At 16.3% G+C, this 19,747-nt stretch overlaps 3 protein-coding genes across 3 annotated transcripts, besides 1 other annotated feature; 2 read left to right on the forward strand and 1 right to left on the reverse strand.

Moving 5' to 3' along the window:
• Window positions 1-1,237: 1,237 nt before the first annotated feature.
• Window positions 1,238-2,920, forward strand: PRSY57_1326800 (ribose-phosphate pyrophosphokinase, putative; the record flags this gene model as incomplete). Its single annotated transcript, XM_012909204.2, has 1 exon — window positions 1,238-2,920. The coding sequence occupies one exon, from the start codon at window positions 1,238-1,240 to the stop codon at window positions 2,918-2,920; it is 1,683 nt and encodes a 560-aa protein (XP_012764658.1).
• A 1,049-nt stretch (window positions 2,921-3,969) lies between these two features.
• PRSY57_1326900 (hypothetical protein) lies at window positions 3,970-5,210 on the forward strand (the record flags this gene model as incomplete). Its single annotated transcript, XM_012909205.2, has 5 exons — window positions 3,970-4,071; window positions 4,308-4,408; window positions 4,525-4,541; window positions 4,848-4,918; window positions 5,085-5,210. 5 exons carry the CDS (start codon window positions 3,970-3,972, stop codon window positions 5,208-5,210), a joined length of 417 nt encoding a protein of 138 aa, XP_012764659.2.
• Window positions 5,211-6,781: 1,571 nt separating this feature from the next.
• Window positions 6,782-9,147: a sequence feature (centromere).
• A 3,761-nt stretch (window positions 9,148-12,908) lies between these two features.
• Window positions 12,909-19,523, reverse strand: PRSY57_1327000 (hypothetical protein; the record flags this gene model as incomplete). The annotated part of the gene is made up of 1 exon (XM_012909206.2): window positions 12,909-19,523. One exon carries the CDS (start codon window positions 19,521-19,523, stop codon window positions 12,909-12,911), a length of 6,615 nt encoding a protein of 2,204 aa, XP_012764660.2.
• Window positions 19,524-19,747: the final 224 nt, after the last annotated feature.

Consider the following 19,747-nt stretch of genomic DNA (forward strand, 5'->3'; position numbering starts at 1 on the left):
TATATATATATATAATAACGTCTTTATATTTGTTCATATTTTAATATGAACCTTATAATATATTAATAATAACTTAAAAAAAAAAAAAAAAAAATTCCATTTCTCCTATTTTACACTATACAACACATAAGATTAATGAATAAAAAAAATTATAATAATTTATTAATCTTTAGAATATATGCATTGTTTATGGAAATTATAATATGAAAATAATTTTATTATGAAATATTATATATTTCCAAAAAATTTTAATAAAATCTACAAAAACACAAATATTCAATTTTTAATTCTTTTATATGTTATATTGAAATAAACATATGAAAAAATATGAGCTACTTAAAAAAGTATTATCAGAATAAGAAAAAAAAAAAAAATATATATATATTATATATATACCTAAATATAAAAAAATACATTAAATAAAGAAAAAAAAAAAAAAAAGAAGAAAAGAACCTACATATATATATACATTTATTGTGCGCGTATTTAAGTATTCATATTTTTATATTTCATAAAAATATAAATTTATAAAGTTTTATAAAATTATTCTAAAAATTAATTATTTCATTTTTAACAAACATGACATTATTTTATGTATTTTAAAATTAAAACATAAGCAAAACATATATAATAATATATTAATATATATAATAATATATATATATATAATGGCATATATATTATAGTCCTATTTAAAATGTATGAAATGTTGGGCTTTATAATTATAATTTAATGAATATTCAAATTACAAATATAATATGTACTTAAATATAATTAAAATTAAATGCTTATATAAGTATACAATTTTACTATGGGTTATATATAATAATTATATTTAAAAAAATTTTTAAATGCATAAAAATCTACATAAAAAAAATATATACATAAATAAAATTTAGATTTTTTTTTACTATGTAAAAAGGAAAAAATATATATCTTGAACAAATTAAACCATTTTAATATAACATATAGATATTAATAGTATTAAGAAATAAAAAGTAAAAAAACAATATAATAAAAAATATATATTGATTTAATTTAAAATAAATTTAAGATTATATTTTATTATTATTATTTTTTTTTTTTTGTATTTTAAGAAACTTAATGTATACATATTAATATTTATAAGCTAATTCTAAATTAAAAAAAAAATATATAAGTAATATAAATATATAAAAAATATATATAATATATATAATATATAATATATAATAATAATATTTTATATCTTATAATAATGATTTACAAATTTTACAATTGCTCAAGGAAGTTGTATGAGCACACAGAGAAATTAAAATATTTTATAACAAAAAATCAATTAGTAAATACTTATCAAAATAAGTTTCAGAAAAGTATCTATTTTGTTTACAAAAATGGAAATAATGGGGGTTTTAATGAATATACCGTATTTTTAAATAACGAGAATAAACATTATAATGATAGAAAAAGTAACTTTAGAATGCATTCTATTGTGTTTGCAAACGTATTAGGTTTAGCAGTTCATGTAAAGAAAGATGAAAATTACGAAAACGAAAATATAAATTTTATAAATAATGAACTATTAACAACTGATTCAACTGTAAATATAAATGAAAATGTTATAAGAAAAAATGAATTTAGTTTTATAGGTAAAAATAAATTATTCGGTAATTCAAATGATAATAATACCAAACAATCAGATAATGTCTTAAAAGGAAATAATAAGAATGGTTCAAAAAATGATAAATATGAATATTATCAAGAATTAAGTGAATATAGCAATATGCAAATATTTTCTAGTAATAGTCACCATGAATTGGCAAATGAAATATGTTCCAATTTAGGTATAGGTTTGGGCAGAGCTTATGTTGGAAAATTTAGTGATGGAGAAATAGCTCTTCAAATAATGGACGAGGTTAGAGGAAGAGATATTTATATAATCCATTCAACTCCAGCAGGGGGAAAAGACGTCCATTCGCGTTTAATGGAATTATTTTTATTTATATCAACCTTACGAAGATCATCTGCCAAAAAGGTAACGGCAGTTATACCATATTTAAATTACTCAAGACAAACTAAACATTTAGATGACCATAATTATGTTCATTCCTTAGGAGCCCCAGAAATAGCTATTTTGTTACAGGCTTGCGGAGTTGATTCAATAATTTCTGTTGATTTACACAATGCAAGGATTGAAGGGTTTTCTACAGGGAAAAAATTTCAACCTCCACTTATGAACATTAATCCTCAATCATTGGCTGTTGAATATTTTAAAAAAAAAAAACTTCGAAATCCAGTTGTTGTATCTATTGACAACGAAGGTGCTGAAAGAACCAAAGAATTTTGGATTAGAATGAATAAGCACTCCATGAACGCAGGTTTTACTACTCTTGTTTCTAGTAATTATAATGAAATTAATAGTAGAGAAGGTTATCCAGTTAATGATTCATATGAATCAAATGATTTCAAAAATAATCGTATGAATTTACATAATGAGGATAACAAAAAAAATAATACTAATGCTTTAAATAATTCTAAAATTGTAGATAAAAAAGAAAATGATATGTATGATAAGGAAAAATTTACCATAGTTGGAGATATTAAGGGATGTGATTGTATTTTAGTAGATGATATTATTGATACAGGAGAAAAATCTCAAAAAGTTGCTGCTATTTTAAAAAATGCAGGAGCTCGTAAAATATATTTATATGCTACTCATGCCATATTATCTGATGGTTGCATTGAAAAAATTAATAATTCATGTATAGATGAAGTTGTAACTACAAATACCATACACATTCCAAGTAATATATGTTGTGAAAAATTGCATATCTTGTCAGTTGCAAAATTAGTAGCCGAAGGAATTAAAAGGGCTCATAATGAACAATCATTAAATGCATTAGAAGATTTTTCTGATGGACAAATAGAAATGAAAGTATAGTATATAATTTTTTTTTTTTCATTCTTTTCCTTTGATTTACAAGAGTATATATTTGTTTTAATTATATATATATATATATTATAATGAAACATAAGAAAAAAAAATATATCTATATTTATATATATTTTTCCAGAAAACATTTTCTTTAAAAGTATTTATGAATTATTATTATAAATGAAAATTTTACCCTATCACATAATGTTTATACATATATTTTATATTATAATGTTAAAAGAATGTAAGATAGAAATATATAAATATTAATTTATAATGAATTGTTAAAATAAAATTTTATGCTTTTAATGTAAAGACACGTTTATATTTTATTTTTAAATACTAAAAATAAAAATTATATTAACAATTATTTACAAATTTAAAGTTTATTTATTTTATTTATGTATTTTTAATAATGAAGTATAAAATTAATGGAGATAATACAGAAAATTTAAAATATATATTTTAAATGTTTACATGTTTCATATTATTACATTTCTTATGCATTATATGTATATATATATATATATATATATATATGTATACATATATATATATTTTTTTTTTTTGTCTTAATTTTTTTTTTTTTTTTTTTTAAAGATAGTGAAACTTGAACTTTCAATAACATTACGAAATTTGTAATTATTTTGAAGAATTATTTATTTTTAATCCAAATTTATTTGTTATTTTTTAATATTTATGTTAAAGTATTAAAAATATTTTCTGTATCAAAAAAAAAAAAAAAAAAAAACTTACATTTTATTTTAATATAAAATTTTAATTTACCATTTCTACAACATATATTTTATTTTCAATAAAACATAAAAAAAAAAATTTATATTTTAATTTAAATTTCGCAATTTCAATTGTTACTTGTAAATAATTTAAACGTATAGATAAATGTTTTAATATTGTATTCTGCTTCGTTTCAAATAACGTAAAAATATATAAAACAGACATTATCAATTGTATTTTACTTAATAATTTATATATTTTCATTCTAAAAATTGCAATAAAAATAATTATTATTAATTATTTAAATAGAACAAAATCAAATGAATTTTGACGATTTTGTTAACATTTTATATGAAAAAAATGTATTTGATGATGAAAATTCAGAATATATTAAGAATACAATTCTCCCCTTTTTAGTACCAGTAAATTAACAGAAATATAATACCTAATGAGAAAAGAAAAAGAACATTTATTTTTTTTTAAATGTTTATTATTATTAGTCTATAATTAAAATTTTTCTTTTATTAAATTTTATAGGCATTAGAAAAAGTATTACTTTGTGAATATATGCTAATAAAAATTATAAAAGAATACAATTTTTAAAACTTAATTTCCATATAACACTTCTCTATATTTTTTTATGTATTTATTAATATAGCTCATTAAATTAGTAAACGATGAAAAAGAAAAACACAAATATTTCAATCTAATTTATAATAAAAACGAAAAAGAATTATTATCTAATATGCTTGAAGAAAAGTAATTATAATATAAATATTTGTACGTTGTAAATTAAAAGATAACTAAAAATAATCTATTTATATATATATATATATAATGCTTTTTTTTGTTTTTCTTTTTTTTAATAACCTTAGGAAGGAAACCAATATTGGTAATATGCAAATAAGTTAAAATTATATACATATATAATTTTTTTCCCTATATATATACGCATAAAATATATTGTGTAATTCTTTACACGAATAATTATTTAAAGTTTTAAGAAAATTTTGATAGATTTAATTTACTTGTTCATTATTGTGTTTATTCATATGAATAAAATTTGAAAATAATTAAAAATATAAAAATTTCCAAAAATTATTATAAAAAGTAATTATATTGTTTATATACTTATAACTTTCATTAAAATTTAAAATGTGAAATAAAATGTTTTTTCGTTATTTAATAAATATGTTAGAACAGGTAGACATATTTTCAACGGACAAATTCAATACAAATCCTACAGAGTTATTTGATATACAGAAAGAAGTAATAAAATGTGATTTCAAATTCTATTTATATATATTTTTATTTATATGTATTTATAAAATCTACTTCTTTGAAACAAATAATTCATTTAAGCATGTTTATTTTTAAACTTATATATTATACATATTTATAATATCTTATATATATAATTTATTACTTTATATAGGTTATTAAACGATATATAAAAATAAATCCTATTTTATTACTTAGTGAATATCTCATGGAAGAATATAAATCTAAAAACCATAATGATAACAATAACAATGAAATAAAAGAAAAAAACAGTTATTAAAAATATGTTTTTAAGTGTATAGACATACATATAATATATAGATACTATTTATAATTTATATAATACTTTTCAATTTTTCCTTCAAATTTTAGCACTTCTTTTTTTAATGTTATCTCTGGTAATTCATTTTCATTGTTTATAATTCTGTATCATTTATCACTATACTTAAAAATTTATTATTTTTTTAATATAAAAAAGAATTATATAAACATTTTATATTAATATAGAACAATAAATTCAAGCATTTTATATAAACTTCTATTTAAATTTCATTGAGCATTATAAAAATACTTTATTGTAATTTTTGTATTATATATATATATTCACTTTTAAATAATATTTCTTTTCGAATTATAATCTATATAATGTCGAGAAAAAACGTTATTAGAAATATTATGGTTGTGTTAAAATACATTTAAAAATATTATGTAAACATTATTTAAATGCTTTCATAATATTGATGGTTTAATTATTGTGCTTATTTATACTTATTCCGCATTTGTTCATTCATATATTATTTCAATTATATTTTTTTATACATAAATTAATTTATTACTTTTAAATACAATGCTAGACATTAACCTAAAATATTCTATATATAAATATATAATTTAAATATATAAATGAAATAGGTTTTCAATCAAAATAAAATATACAAAAAATTATAGTTCAATTTTTCATTTTTAAAAGTATTATAGCTGCTCTCAATTTAAGGTACTAAATTTTGATAATGTGAACGTTTAGAAATTGTCCTATTTTCTCAAAAAAAGTCTTATTTTCATTATTTTAATGGAATAATTCTTAGTTATTAAAACATATCTTTGTGTATTTTTAGTTTTTGATCAACCTTAATATATTATACAGGAATTTTACATATTATATATTATTTTCTTTATAATTGATATTATTCAATAAATGGAGAAATTACTCATTATACAAATAAACAGATTTTAAAATCTTTTCAGTGTGATTCAAATAAGAATTTTATAGGAAAATATTCATAATAAAAAAATAAATATATTAATTTTCCATATAATGTTCTTGTTACATTTAATACTAGTTTGAAATAGAAAATATGTCTAAAAGGGTAATGTGTTACTGTAGTTATTTTTTTCTGAACATACAATATTATTATATATATGCAATATCAAATTATAAAAATGAATAATCATATGTAATTAACCTATAGATATACAATAATAATGATATAGTAAATGTTATTATTCATTTAGAAGTTATATATTTAAAAATACAATAAAGAAAAAAGTATTAAAATTCATTACATATTCGTTTTAAGGATTTATAATTTCATGAAAATGTTTGTACATAATAAAATATATTTATATATAAAATCATATGTAAAAAATATATATAAATATTATAAATGTGGTTTATACACATTTATAAATAACATAAAAATTTATAAATAAATACATTAATATAAATGAACAGAATTTATATAAGAATTAATTATTATGGAATAATATAAGTATTATAGTATATTAATTAATTAAAAGAATACTTATATATAAATATATTACTAAAATAAATAAAAATTAATTATACCTTCATAATAATATTATTAATATTTAAAAATACATAATTAAAAATAAATAAATAATAATTAAAATAATATTAATATAAAATAAATTATAATATAAAAAATATATATTAATTATTAAATTAATATTATAATTTAATTAAATTAATATAAAATAAATTATATTTTATATAATAAAAAATATATTAATTCTTAAATTAATATTATAATTTAATATAAAATAAATAATATTATATATAATAAAATATATTTTAATTCTTAAATTAATATTATAATTTAATTAAATAAAAAATTAATTGAAAATAATAATATATTAATTAGTTATTTAAAGTAAATAAAATATATAATTTAATTATGCTTTATTAATAAATAATATTTTATAATTATATATACTGTAAATTATTACAATAAATAAAAAATATATTAATAAATAATATTATTAAATTAATACTAAATTAAATAAAAATAATTAATAAAAAAAAAAATTGTTTATTAATATATAAAATAATCAATTAATTAATGATTAAAAATAAATTAATTAATTATATAAATATAATTAAATATTAAATTAAATAAATTAATTAATTATATTAATATAATTAAATGTTAAAATAAATAAATTAATTAATAATATTAATATAATTAAATGTTAAAATAAATAAATTAATTAATAATATTAATATAATTAAATATTAAAATAAATAAATTAATTAATAATATTAATATAATTAAATTTAAAATAAATAAATTAATTAATAATATAATATAATTAAATATTAAAATAAATAAATTAATTAATTATTTAAATTTAATTGATAATATTATATTAAATATTAAAATAAATTAATTATTTATTTAAATATAATAAAATAAATTAATAATATTAAATAATTAAATATTAAAATAAATAAATTAATTATTTATTTAAATATAATAAAATAAATTAATAATATTAAATAATTAAATATTAAAATAAATAAATTATTTAATTATTTAAATAATTAATAATATTATATTAAATAATTAAATATTAAAATAAGTAAATTAATTATATAAATATAATTAATATTATTAAATAATAATTAAGTAAATATATTAATTGTATAAATATTATTAAATGTTAAATTAAATATTAAAATAAATTAATTTATCCATTATATATTTTTTTTTTACTAAATTAAATATATAAATAAAGTTATATTAATTAATTAAGGCATTTAAATTAATTATTATTTATTATTGATAAATAAAATAATTTATTTAATTATTATATATATATATATTAATAAATTAAAATATAATTAAAAAAAATATAAAATATATTATATATTAATTATATACATATTAAATTATTTAATAAATAATTTTTTTATTTTATAAATATATATTAAATATTTAATTAAAATTATATATAATAAATAAATAAAAAAGAATCAAATATATTAAGTATTAATATATAATTATTATTTAATATATATATATATATTATTATTAAATATATAATTAAATTAATTATTTTATTATACTATTTATAAAATAGAAAAAATATACACACACTTATTAAATAAAAATAAATAATATTAATTAATTAAAATAATATTAAATTTTATTATAAATTAATAATTTATTTTAATTAAAATGACATATATTAATTAATTAATTAATATATTTATATTTTTATATTTAATTAAACAATTTAATAAAATAATAATATAATTATTATATATTTATATATATATTTTTTATTATTTAAATAATAAATATATATTAATAAATTAATTATATATTAAATTAATAATTTAAAAATAAATTATTTATTAATTTTATATTTTATTTAATAAATTAAATTATAATTAATAAATAACATAAAAATAAATTATTAATAAAATATATAATAAATTAATTAAAATAAATAATTTAAAAAAATATAAATATATATTATATATTTTTATATAATAATTTTATTTATATTAAAATAAATAATTATATTATAGTAAATAAACTTTATATATATTATTAATAAATTAATTAATTAATTTAATATTAAATAAAAATATTTAAAATATTTATTTTAGAATAATATATATAATATATTTTATAATTATTTTATATAATCTTTTAAATTAAATTATTTTAATTTATTTAATATTAATTTAATTAATAAAATATAAATATATATATATATATAAATAATAATGAATATTTTTTATAATAAAATTAATTTTATTTATTTATAAAATAATTATTTATTATAATATTATTTCTAATTTTAAATGTTTTTATAATAATATATTTAATTAAAAATTTAAAATAATTTCAATAAATATATATATAATATAATTTTATTTTATAAAAAAAAATTTTTTTAATAAAATAGTTTTTAATATAATTAAACCTTTATTTTTAATTATTTTTTTTAATCTTTATATAATTTAATTATATATTTATGAATTCTGTGTATTTCTTTTTTAATATATTTTAAATTAATTATAATATTACAAATATTTTATATATTTCTATAGGAAACAAATTATAAGGAATTGGAAATAAAATATTATATTATGTTAAAAATTAAATATCATATTCATTATTTAGATATTATATTCTCCAATATACATTGTATATTTACAGGACAAAAGTGTGTTATTTTTTGTTTTGAAAGAACGTAATAAAATTTTTGTTTATTGAACCAAAGTTTTATAAAATAATAAATATTTCTATGTATTATTTAAGTTAATATTCCCTGGTAGTAAAAATTATTTTATAAAGGTATTTATTTAGCATAAAAAAAGACATTCTATTCTGTTAACATTTTGTTATTGTATTCATATAAATTATATATAAGGATAACGAAAGAATACATAAATAAATATATTACTAATAAACCCAATCTATATAATAATATTTTACAGTATTTTTATGATAAATTATATGAACTATTTCTTAATAGAAAACAGAAAGACACTTGTAATTAATTTAATTTTATTTATCGTATTGATTTAGATACATTCACATAATATAGGTAATAAAAATAAATTTGCATAATATATAAAGCATTTAAAATGTGGATAGTATTTATTAACCTAAAAAAAGCGAATATCAAGAATTTATTATTAATATATAATTTTCTTGAATATTTCCATAATTTTAATACAGCATTGTCTCAAAGATTTATAAAGTGCACCTTGCAGAAACATTTTATTATAATAATAATTTATAATAACTCTTAAAGTTAAACGAAAAAAATGGTGTACATTAAAATGAAAATTGAAAAAAAAATAACATATAGCATATTTCTATAGGAATTAAACAAAATGCAAAAAAGTAAAAAATTAATAAATAGAAATATATACATATTGAAATATAATAAAAATAAAATATTCAACAATTACAATATTATAATACTGAGTTATTCGGAAAACATTTTTAATTTCCTTTTGGAGGTACTTTTTTTAATAAAAGAATCAAGAATAGTGCAAATACGTATAACCTTTATGTAAAAATATATTTTCTTATTATTTAATATAATAAAATTACAATTGTGTAATTGAAACGATATCCTTTTCTTTAAATCATAAGTATTAAATGAATATAGATAACTGTTATAAGCTAAAAATATCAAAATATTATACATTTTATATTTTGTATTATTAAAACATAAAATAATGTTTTACTCTTTTTTCTTATTTAAATGAAGAATTAAGAAAATATATATATATTGTAATAAAAGCATTAATTTTTTCAGATTACATCCAAATAACAAAATATGAATTAGAATGTTATATTACTTTTATTAAAATTCTATGTATGAAATATAAGAATATTTATTCATATATATATAAATATACATATATATAAATTCCATGCAAATACAATGTTTTGGTTTTTATTTTAATATTCTTTATTTCACGTTTTCAAAATTTTTCATTTCTATACAAAATATTTAATTATTCTGTAAGAAATTTTTATAGAATAATTGCTTCTTTATTTAATTTCACACCTAAAAATTTTTCATACAAGAACAACTTTAAACTTATGTTTTTTTATAAAATTGTTTTTAAAAATTTTATATATAAATTACACTTAAAAAAGAATAAAACAAAAATACAACTTGGAAATGATTCATTGTGTGAAAGATAATATCTTATTTCTTTCCCTTCAGAAAACATCTGTTATAATTGAATTTTTATTAATGTGTATATATTAGAGTCAATGTATTTTTTTTTTTTTTTGGGAAATGTGTTCAATGAATAAAATAATAAGAAATTTAATATATTGTAAAATATTTACATAATTTTAATCAGAAAACAAAAAAAAATTGTTCCCACAAAAGGGAAACAACGATGTCATTTATAAGATAAAAAAGAAGTTTTGTTTAAATAAAACGTTTTGAAAAAAATATTACACCACTTTGTGATCAAGTTTTTCCAAAGATAAATACAAAGGTTATATTTATTAATTATTTGCTTTAGACAAAAACTAAATATATATTCTTAGATTTAGTATAGATTATGTTTTAACTTATATATTATTCCTTGTATATTTTCAGGGTATTTAGTTGTTATAGGTACATATATTGTTTCATTTCATATTATTACAGGAAAAAATATATATTTCTTTAATGATACATCTATTAATATATCGTATTTTAAAATTTAATATGATTTAAAATATCATTTCTTATTGAAAATTATTAATATACAATAAAATAATATTTTCTAATAAGTATTTTAACAAAAAGTAAAAAATAGAATATCTTTTTATATTAATATTTATATATTATTTTCTAAATGTTTATATATTTTTGAAAAATAAATATTTATATGTACATATATTTTATAATACATTTATGTTTGAAAAAACAGGGAAATAAAAACACTTATGGGTTGTACAATAAAAATTATATTATTACAAGATAATAATTAAGAATTATTATATAATAATTCATATTATATTTTTAGATGCTTTTATAAACATAATTATAAATAAATATATTATATTTATAGAACTCTGTTATGTCTTAGTTGTACAATAGAAAAAAATAATTTCCATTTTAAAGTTTAAATAAAATACAAAATTTACAAGTAGAATCATTTACTTATTATCTGATAAAATATGAATTATTTATTTTTGTTCTATATTAAAAATTTAACGATTTAGGATTTCTAAAAATTTAGCGTTCCATTATAATGTTATATAGAATTATATTCGTTATAACATTTTAAATATTCAAAAAGTAAACAAAAATAATTTAAATACTATATATATTTTACATTTTTTTTTAAATAATTTAGTTATTTGAAAAGGAAAAATGTAGACACGTTTTATATTATAAATATAATATAATATAATCAAAAAAAAAAAAAAAAATGACAGTGTATTAAAACATAAAAGTTTTTATTATATTATGGAATAATAATTGAATGATTTCATAATTTGCACATTTTTCTGTATATATTTCGAATATATTATTTATAGTATTAAAGATATATTATATACATTATATTATTAATGTAACTATTTATTTTTTTAATTTAAAAAATATATTTTTATTTTCCAAAATACAATTTTAAAAATTAAAGATCACATTATATTATATTTTTTTTTATAAAGAAATAAGTTTTTGTAAGTTAATAAATAAAAAAAAATATCGTACATTAATTTATCTAACATAATGAGAATAAACTAATTTAGACTTATTTTTATGAAGATGTATACTTCATATTTTCATAATACAGAAAAAAAAAAAAAAAAAAAAATATATATATATATATAATTATAATATAATAAATACTAATAAGAAAATATTAACATGTGCTTACATAAATAAAATACATTATTAATAATTTAAAGTATAATCTATATTAAGAGAAAAATAAAACAAGAATGTTAATTAAAAAAAAAGATAATATAAATTAAATGAATAAATAAATACATTAATATATAATAATATAAAGAATTATTAAATTATATAACTTTTATAATGTAGAAAAAAAAATTTACATAGTTTCATCATATTATTGAAGAATGTTACATATATATATATATATATATATATATTTATTATGGAATAATAAGAAAATATATAATTATTTTCATGGTATTTATTTAAAGAAAATAATTTTATTGATTCATCTTTAAAATAATTTTTTAAAAACAGAAGTAGCCATTTTGAAGGCACTAGACATAGATGTATCACTGGTTCTACTAGAAGACGTTTCGATACTTCCTTTTTTATTACTTTGTTCTTTAATATTTTCAGATGGTTCAAAGGATATATTATCATTTTCTTCACACATTTTATTTGTATATCTTCTTATTTTTCTATTTTCGTTAACACTAATGTTACTATTACTTAACCTTTTAGAATTAAATGTATTTAAAGAATTATCTGTTTCATTTTTTTTATTTGAATATATGGATGATGTATTATTGTTCTTAACTTTTTGCTCTACGATGTTTTTTGTATCAATATTTTTATGCGTTAATTTGAATATATCTTCTTCTGGTGGTAAAACATTTGCAGTTTTTTTTATAGGGACATTATTTTTTTCAAGATTAATACTGGTAACATTTTCTATAATTTTCTTATTTCCCATTTGAGGCATATTTTCTAACTTTTTATTTTGAAAATATTCTATTCCCATTGTTTTACTAGTAAAATATTTATTATTATTATTTGCATTTTTATCAAAAGTATTTTCAAAAACATTAGTAGTATAATTATCATTTATATTTTGTTCTTTATATATATTTACATATTTTTCTTTTAATTCATTAATATTATATTTTTTTTTACTCTCATCTTCCTCTGAGAAAGTAAAAGTTGATAATTTATTCTTGAATATACTTTTGTTATCTGATTCATATGTATATTCTTTATCCATATTTCTGAAATTATTAAATTCGTCAGATTCTTCTACTTTTATTTGGTTGAATTGGTAATAATTATCAACAAAATTGTTTGTATTGAACCTTTCTTTCTTTGTATCATTATTATAACCTTTATAGTTATTATAACAATTATGATTACTCTCTGAATCATCATTTCTATAATTGTTACTGTTGTTCTTATATTTTTCATCCATTCGTATATCCTTATATATGCTCATATTTACAACATTGTTATCTGAATTATAATAATTATTGTTATTTATATATTTATTTTTCATGTTATATTCATAATTATTTTGATTCTGGTTCATATGAGCAAAAGATTTCATGCCATCATTTTTATTTTTCAAATGAATACCACTAATAGAACTATTATTATCTGTATAACTATTATTATTATCTTCATCATTATTATCATCTTGTGTGATGAAATTCATTTTATTATAATTTTTATTCACATCGTAAGTATACTTATTGTTGTTCGTTTCATATATATTCTTTTTAAAAATATTTTCATGCATTTCTATATTTGCACACACATTTTCTTCATTATTTATATCAGATGTAAATTTATGTCTACCAGAATAATTGTGTGCATCTATTTCATTTTTATTTTTTATGTTATCTTTTTCAATGAACATATTTTTATTATAAATGGATGATGATGAAGGGTCGTTGCAATCCATTGATTTTTTGGAATCAAAACTATTAAAATTATTATTGTACATATTGTCATTATTAATCATAGATGAATTCAAAAGATAGAAAGAATTCGAATTGTTAACAGATTTTTTATATGAATTATTCTTTTTTGTTTTTTTAGGGGAGGCAAAAAATTTTATTGTATGATCTTTATTTTTAATATAATCATATGCAGTATTATTACAGTTATATCTATTATCCATATTGTTCCTGTATAAAGATGTATTTACAGTCATAATCGGAATAGTATCATCGTCATTATTTTTTTTATAGTAAACACTTTTTTTACGTTTTGTCATAAAAATGTTTGGATAATATGGATTATTGTCATTTGAAGAATAATTATTATTATTATTATTATTTTGCGGATACATATTTTTAGAGTTATTTTCATAATTTTCTGATGTTTCGAAATAAGCATTAGCATCTATTTCTGTATCACCTTTATTATTAGCACTATCATTATTATTATTGTTTAGTAATTTATTTTTTTCTTTTAACATTTTTTTTTTTTTTTTTAATAATTTCTTTTTTCTTTTCGATAAATTTTTCTGTTTCATTATATTCTGTTGAAACATGAGGTGTTCACATCCACTTGCTCTTTTTCTAAAGGATACTTGTTTGTCATTATTCTTTAGTTCCATATTTTTATTCATCATATATCTTCCTTTATTAACAGAGTTATTGTTAGCATCGACTTCTTCTTTAGACTTATTGTAACACAAATTTGTATAAATAACTCTTGAATCATTCCACGCATAATAAGAATTTGGATCTAAAGTTGGGCAATAACATACTTCAATGTCTGCTACTTTATCTGTCATATTAAGGTATTCATTATTTGTACTTAAATACCATTCTAATTCTTCATACAATAAGGGATCACATGCCCAATTTAATTCGATATTAGTTTCTTTACTCCATCTTTTTTTTAAATATGCATGTACTTGAGGCCATTCTTTATCTGTTATTTTATCATTTAAATTATTGATAACCTTTTGTTTAGCTAGTACTCTTAATAAGGAATGATTTTTACGACTATTTCTTGAAACAAATTTATTATATACATCTTTGTCAAACACTTCATCAAAGTCCAATAAACTTGGTGCAGATCCAAAAATGGTAAAAGGATTATAACAACTTTGTTCTTTCAATCTCTCAATAATCTTCTTCTTGTTATACCATTTGGGATGATATAACTTAATATTTGTTACATTTGTTATATTACTTTTTATACAACATTTTTTAGTATCATATATGGCACTATGTTCTACTATTTCTTTATCTCTTAATATGCAAATATTTTCTTCATTATTTAGGTCTCCTCCATGTTTTTGTAACAAATATAAACAAATATCAAAATTGTTGGATCGGTTTTTTGCTGGCAATGGTTTTAACACTTTATGAAGTAAGGGAATTTTTCCATTGAAATCTCGTAAAATTTCTTCATATTTTTTTTCGGTGGATTCTAAATTATCAAATGAATTTATAGAATCTTTTAAAAAATTCATATCATTTTCATCATTTTTTAAATCATCATCTGAACAGAAACTATCATCTCTACTTAACCCATTTAATAAAGAATTTTTAAAATCATAACAATCTGTGTAATTCAATTTCTTTGCTTCATTTTCATCAACATCTTTATTTGAATATTTTTCATAATATTTAATAAATTTATCATTAGTAATGTATTCATTATTACCTTTCATGTAGTATTCATTATTTATAGAATTTATATAATTATTCTTATATATACTACTAACACTATGATTATTATTATAAATACTATTTAAATTATTATTATTCATGAAATCTCTATTATTGTTGAAGACATTTATTTTCATGTTATGAAGATAATTCATGTTCGGATCATTATATGAACTATATCCATTATCATTTTTAAAACAACTATTCCCAACTTCAGCATTATTTAAATTTGTGTCACAATGAAAACCATTGTTAGCATAAGAATAATATAATTCCTTTTGACTTTTTTGCAAAAATTTTTCTCCAAGTTTTCTAGATTCTGAAGGCTTATAATCTGGATTCAATATTTTGTCTTCATTACAATATCTTTCATAATCTTCATTGGTTTTTAAATTAGATGCATTATGTTTCAGGCAGTTCATTAAACAATCATCAATTGAAAATTCACGTTCCTGATTTTCATCCATCTGAATTTCTTTATTCAATAATACATTATTAAACTTTTGATTTTCTGTTAACATATTGATATTATTTGTATGTGAGTTTCTAAAATCAATTAAGAAAGATGAATTATTTGATGACCTTACCTTTTTATTTCTTTGTTTAAAAATACATAAAGATTTTATATCTTTTGAAGTAAAAATTTCACGATTGTTTTTTAAATGGTTATTTTCTATATTAGTTTCAATGGGTGTTTTAATTAATTCAGCACTACTATATATAGAATGAATACTTGATGTTAAACTTTTTAATTCATTAATATTATTTATAACAAATCCAGAAGGTCTTTGTTCTAATTTTTCAGTAATATTGTCTTTATGAATTTTTCTCTGTTCTTTTAAATCACTTGTATAACTTTGGTTTTCTCTATTATCGTTTTTCTGTAAAGAAATTAAATCTATATAATTATCATTATTATTATTATTTTCATTTATTACACTATTATTATAATTATCATCTTCAGAAATGTTAATATATGAATCATTTCGTTTAATATTATTTGAATTAAAACTACAATTGGCGTCTATACTAATAAATGAATTATATTTATTGTTTTCATTTTGTATATTATTTCTGACATTATCATTACATTCATTTATCTTATTTTTGATACACGTATGTTTATTATGATTATTATTATAAATATTATTATGTTTACAAGAACTATTACTCCTACTACTATTACTACTACTGTCACTTGCATTGTTATAATTACTGTTACCATAAAAATTATTATTATTATTATTATTATGATGATAATTTTCATTAACATCACCCTCAAACGAAACCCTGTTTCTTATACTACTACTAGGATAATTTACTAAAATCGATACTACAGATTTATTATTTGAATCTCTTAAATTTTCAGGATTGTTAGAGTTATATAAACCATCCATCAACTCATTATATTTACTATTCACTACATCATTTTTATCTATTTCATTTTTAATATTTGTTATATATTTATATATTTCTTCTTTCCTACTTTTAAGAATTACCTCTTTATTTGGATGTGAAATATCTTTTAATTTTTTGTTAGTTACAATTTCTTTAGGTGTACTAAAATTATTAGAGTCTACAAATATAGAGGAACGCGTTTTAATATTCTGTGAAGTATTATTTATATGATTATATTTAGAATTATCCAAATGAATATTTTTATAATTATTATTTAAATTTTTTTTTATACATAATTCGTTTATTCTATTTTTAGGAATACGTGTATTATTTATATTTTTTTCTTTTTGATACATATTTATGTTGCTATTAATACTAATCCTTTTAATATGATGATAATTATTTGGATGGTAACAGGAATTATTTATTTTACTATTTAATGCTGGATCAGGGTTATCTTTATGAAATGATACATTATTATTAACTATATTATCACTATTAATATATTCATTTTTTTTTTTAAAGGAACCTACTTCTTTAGAATGAAATAAACCAATTTTTTTGTTCTTTAATCCAGACTTTAAATTCCCTTTTTGGTTATTTCTTTTATCTTGATCTATACTATGATTTTCTTGTGATTTGATTGAATTTATTGGTATAAAGGATCTAAAATTTCGATGAAATAAATTTCTCTTATTATTTTTTTTTACTTTAGTTCTATCTGAAAAATAATTATCAGAATAATAATTAGTATATACAAAAGAATTAAAGGAAATGTCTTTGTTATCATCATGTATATATTTACATGAATCATTATGATTTCTATTAGTGTAAAAGGGATCATTATATGTAATGTTCCCATCACTATCATAAAATAAATCATAAATATTGGATTGATTTGTATGCCTATAACTACTAATACTATTATTATTATTATTATTTTGTTCTATAATATATTTAAATAATTTTCTAAAATAAAAGATAGGAATATTATTATACTTTTTTATTTTAAATTTTAATTTTTCTATATCATTTTTATTTCCATTCGAAGGAGTAATATCATAATTGAACTTATTATCGTTCAATATTTTATTTACATAATGAAGTACATTTTTATCATATTCATAATCAGGATTAAAATTTTTTTTTTCTAGAGTTGATTTATTAAGTTCATTTGATAAGCTTATAATAGAATCTATTAAACTATTACTTGTTAAGGTTCTTTTATTATAAATATGAAAAGAAGATTTTTTGGATACATTTCTTTTTATATTAACATATGCATTATTATTAATTAAGGGATATAATTTTAATGATTGACTATTTGTAATACTATCAACATAATGTATATTATTTACATTTTTATTATTAGTATCATATAATGCATAATAATTTTGAGCACTATGTTTTTTATTATTAATATGATTATTATATATATCATATATATTATTACATATATTTTTTTTTACCTTTGGTTGTAGATTTTTATTATTTAATTTATGTAAATCATGAAAATATCTTGTTGTATTTATATCTTTAAGATTGTCTAATGTAATTTCTCTTATATTAAATAAATCTTTTTTACACTTTTTTTTATTATTAGAAATTCTTTTTTTCTTATCTTTAACATGAACAACAAGTTCAGAATTTTCTTGATGTTGCAAATTTGTAATATATGAATCTTTTAAGGTAGTATTATAAAAATGAACTCGATTAGTTATAACTTTATTTTGCTTATTCTGTTTAATTTTAAAAATCTTATCTAATTTATTTAAATTCTTTTTTTTTATATCATCTGAACGGTTTTTAATTTTCTTTTCTTTTTCGATATTATTATTTATATTATTTTTTGAGTATAAATATTTGTGTCCTGTCTTATCAACAAGTTTTAAGAATCTTCGCGTCCTTATTATTCCTTTAAAATATGGTGTAATTCTATTCGCTATAACTTTTAATTGGGTATTACTTTTTCTTTTAATTAATACTTTGTTGCTTGAATACGTACAATTATTAGTTTTTTCTAATGGATTTTCTGTTAAAACAATCATGGTTTCAATAATTAATAAAATATATTATTGTGAAATTAATACATGTAATATAAATATATATATATATATATATATATATAAAGGTACAAAAAAAAAAAAAAATAAAAAAAAAAATATTTAAAATAACTAATTAAATATTTACATTTTTATTTTTTTATATATTTTTTTATTTTTTAATATTTTTATTTTTATTTATTTTTATTTTTTTTTTTTTTTTTTTTTTT

This window comes from Plasmodium reichenowi, chromosome 13 (assembly GCF_001601855.1).
Source record: "Plasmodium reichenowi strain SY57 chromosome 13, whole genome shotgun sequence".
NCBI lineage: Eukaryota > Apicomplexa > Aconoidasida > Haemosporida > Plasmodiidae > Plasmodium > Plasmodium reichenowi.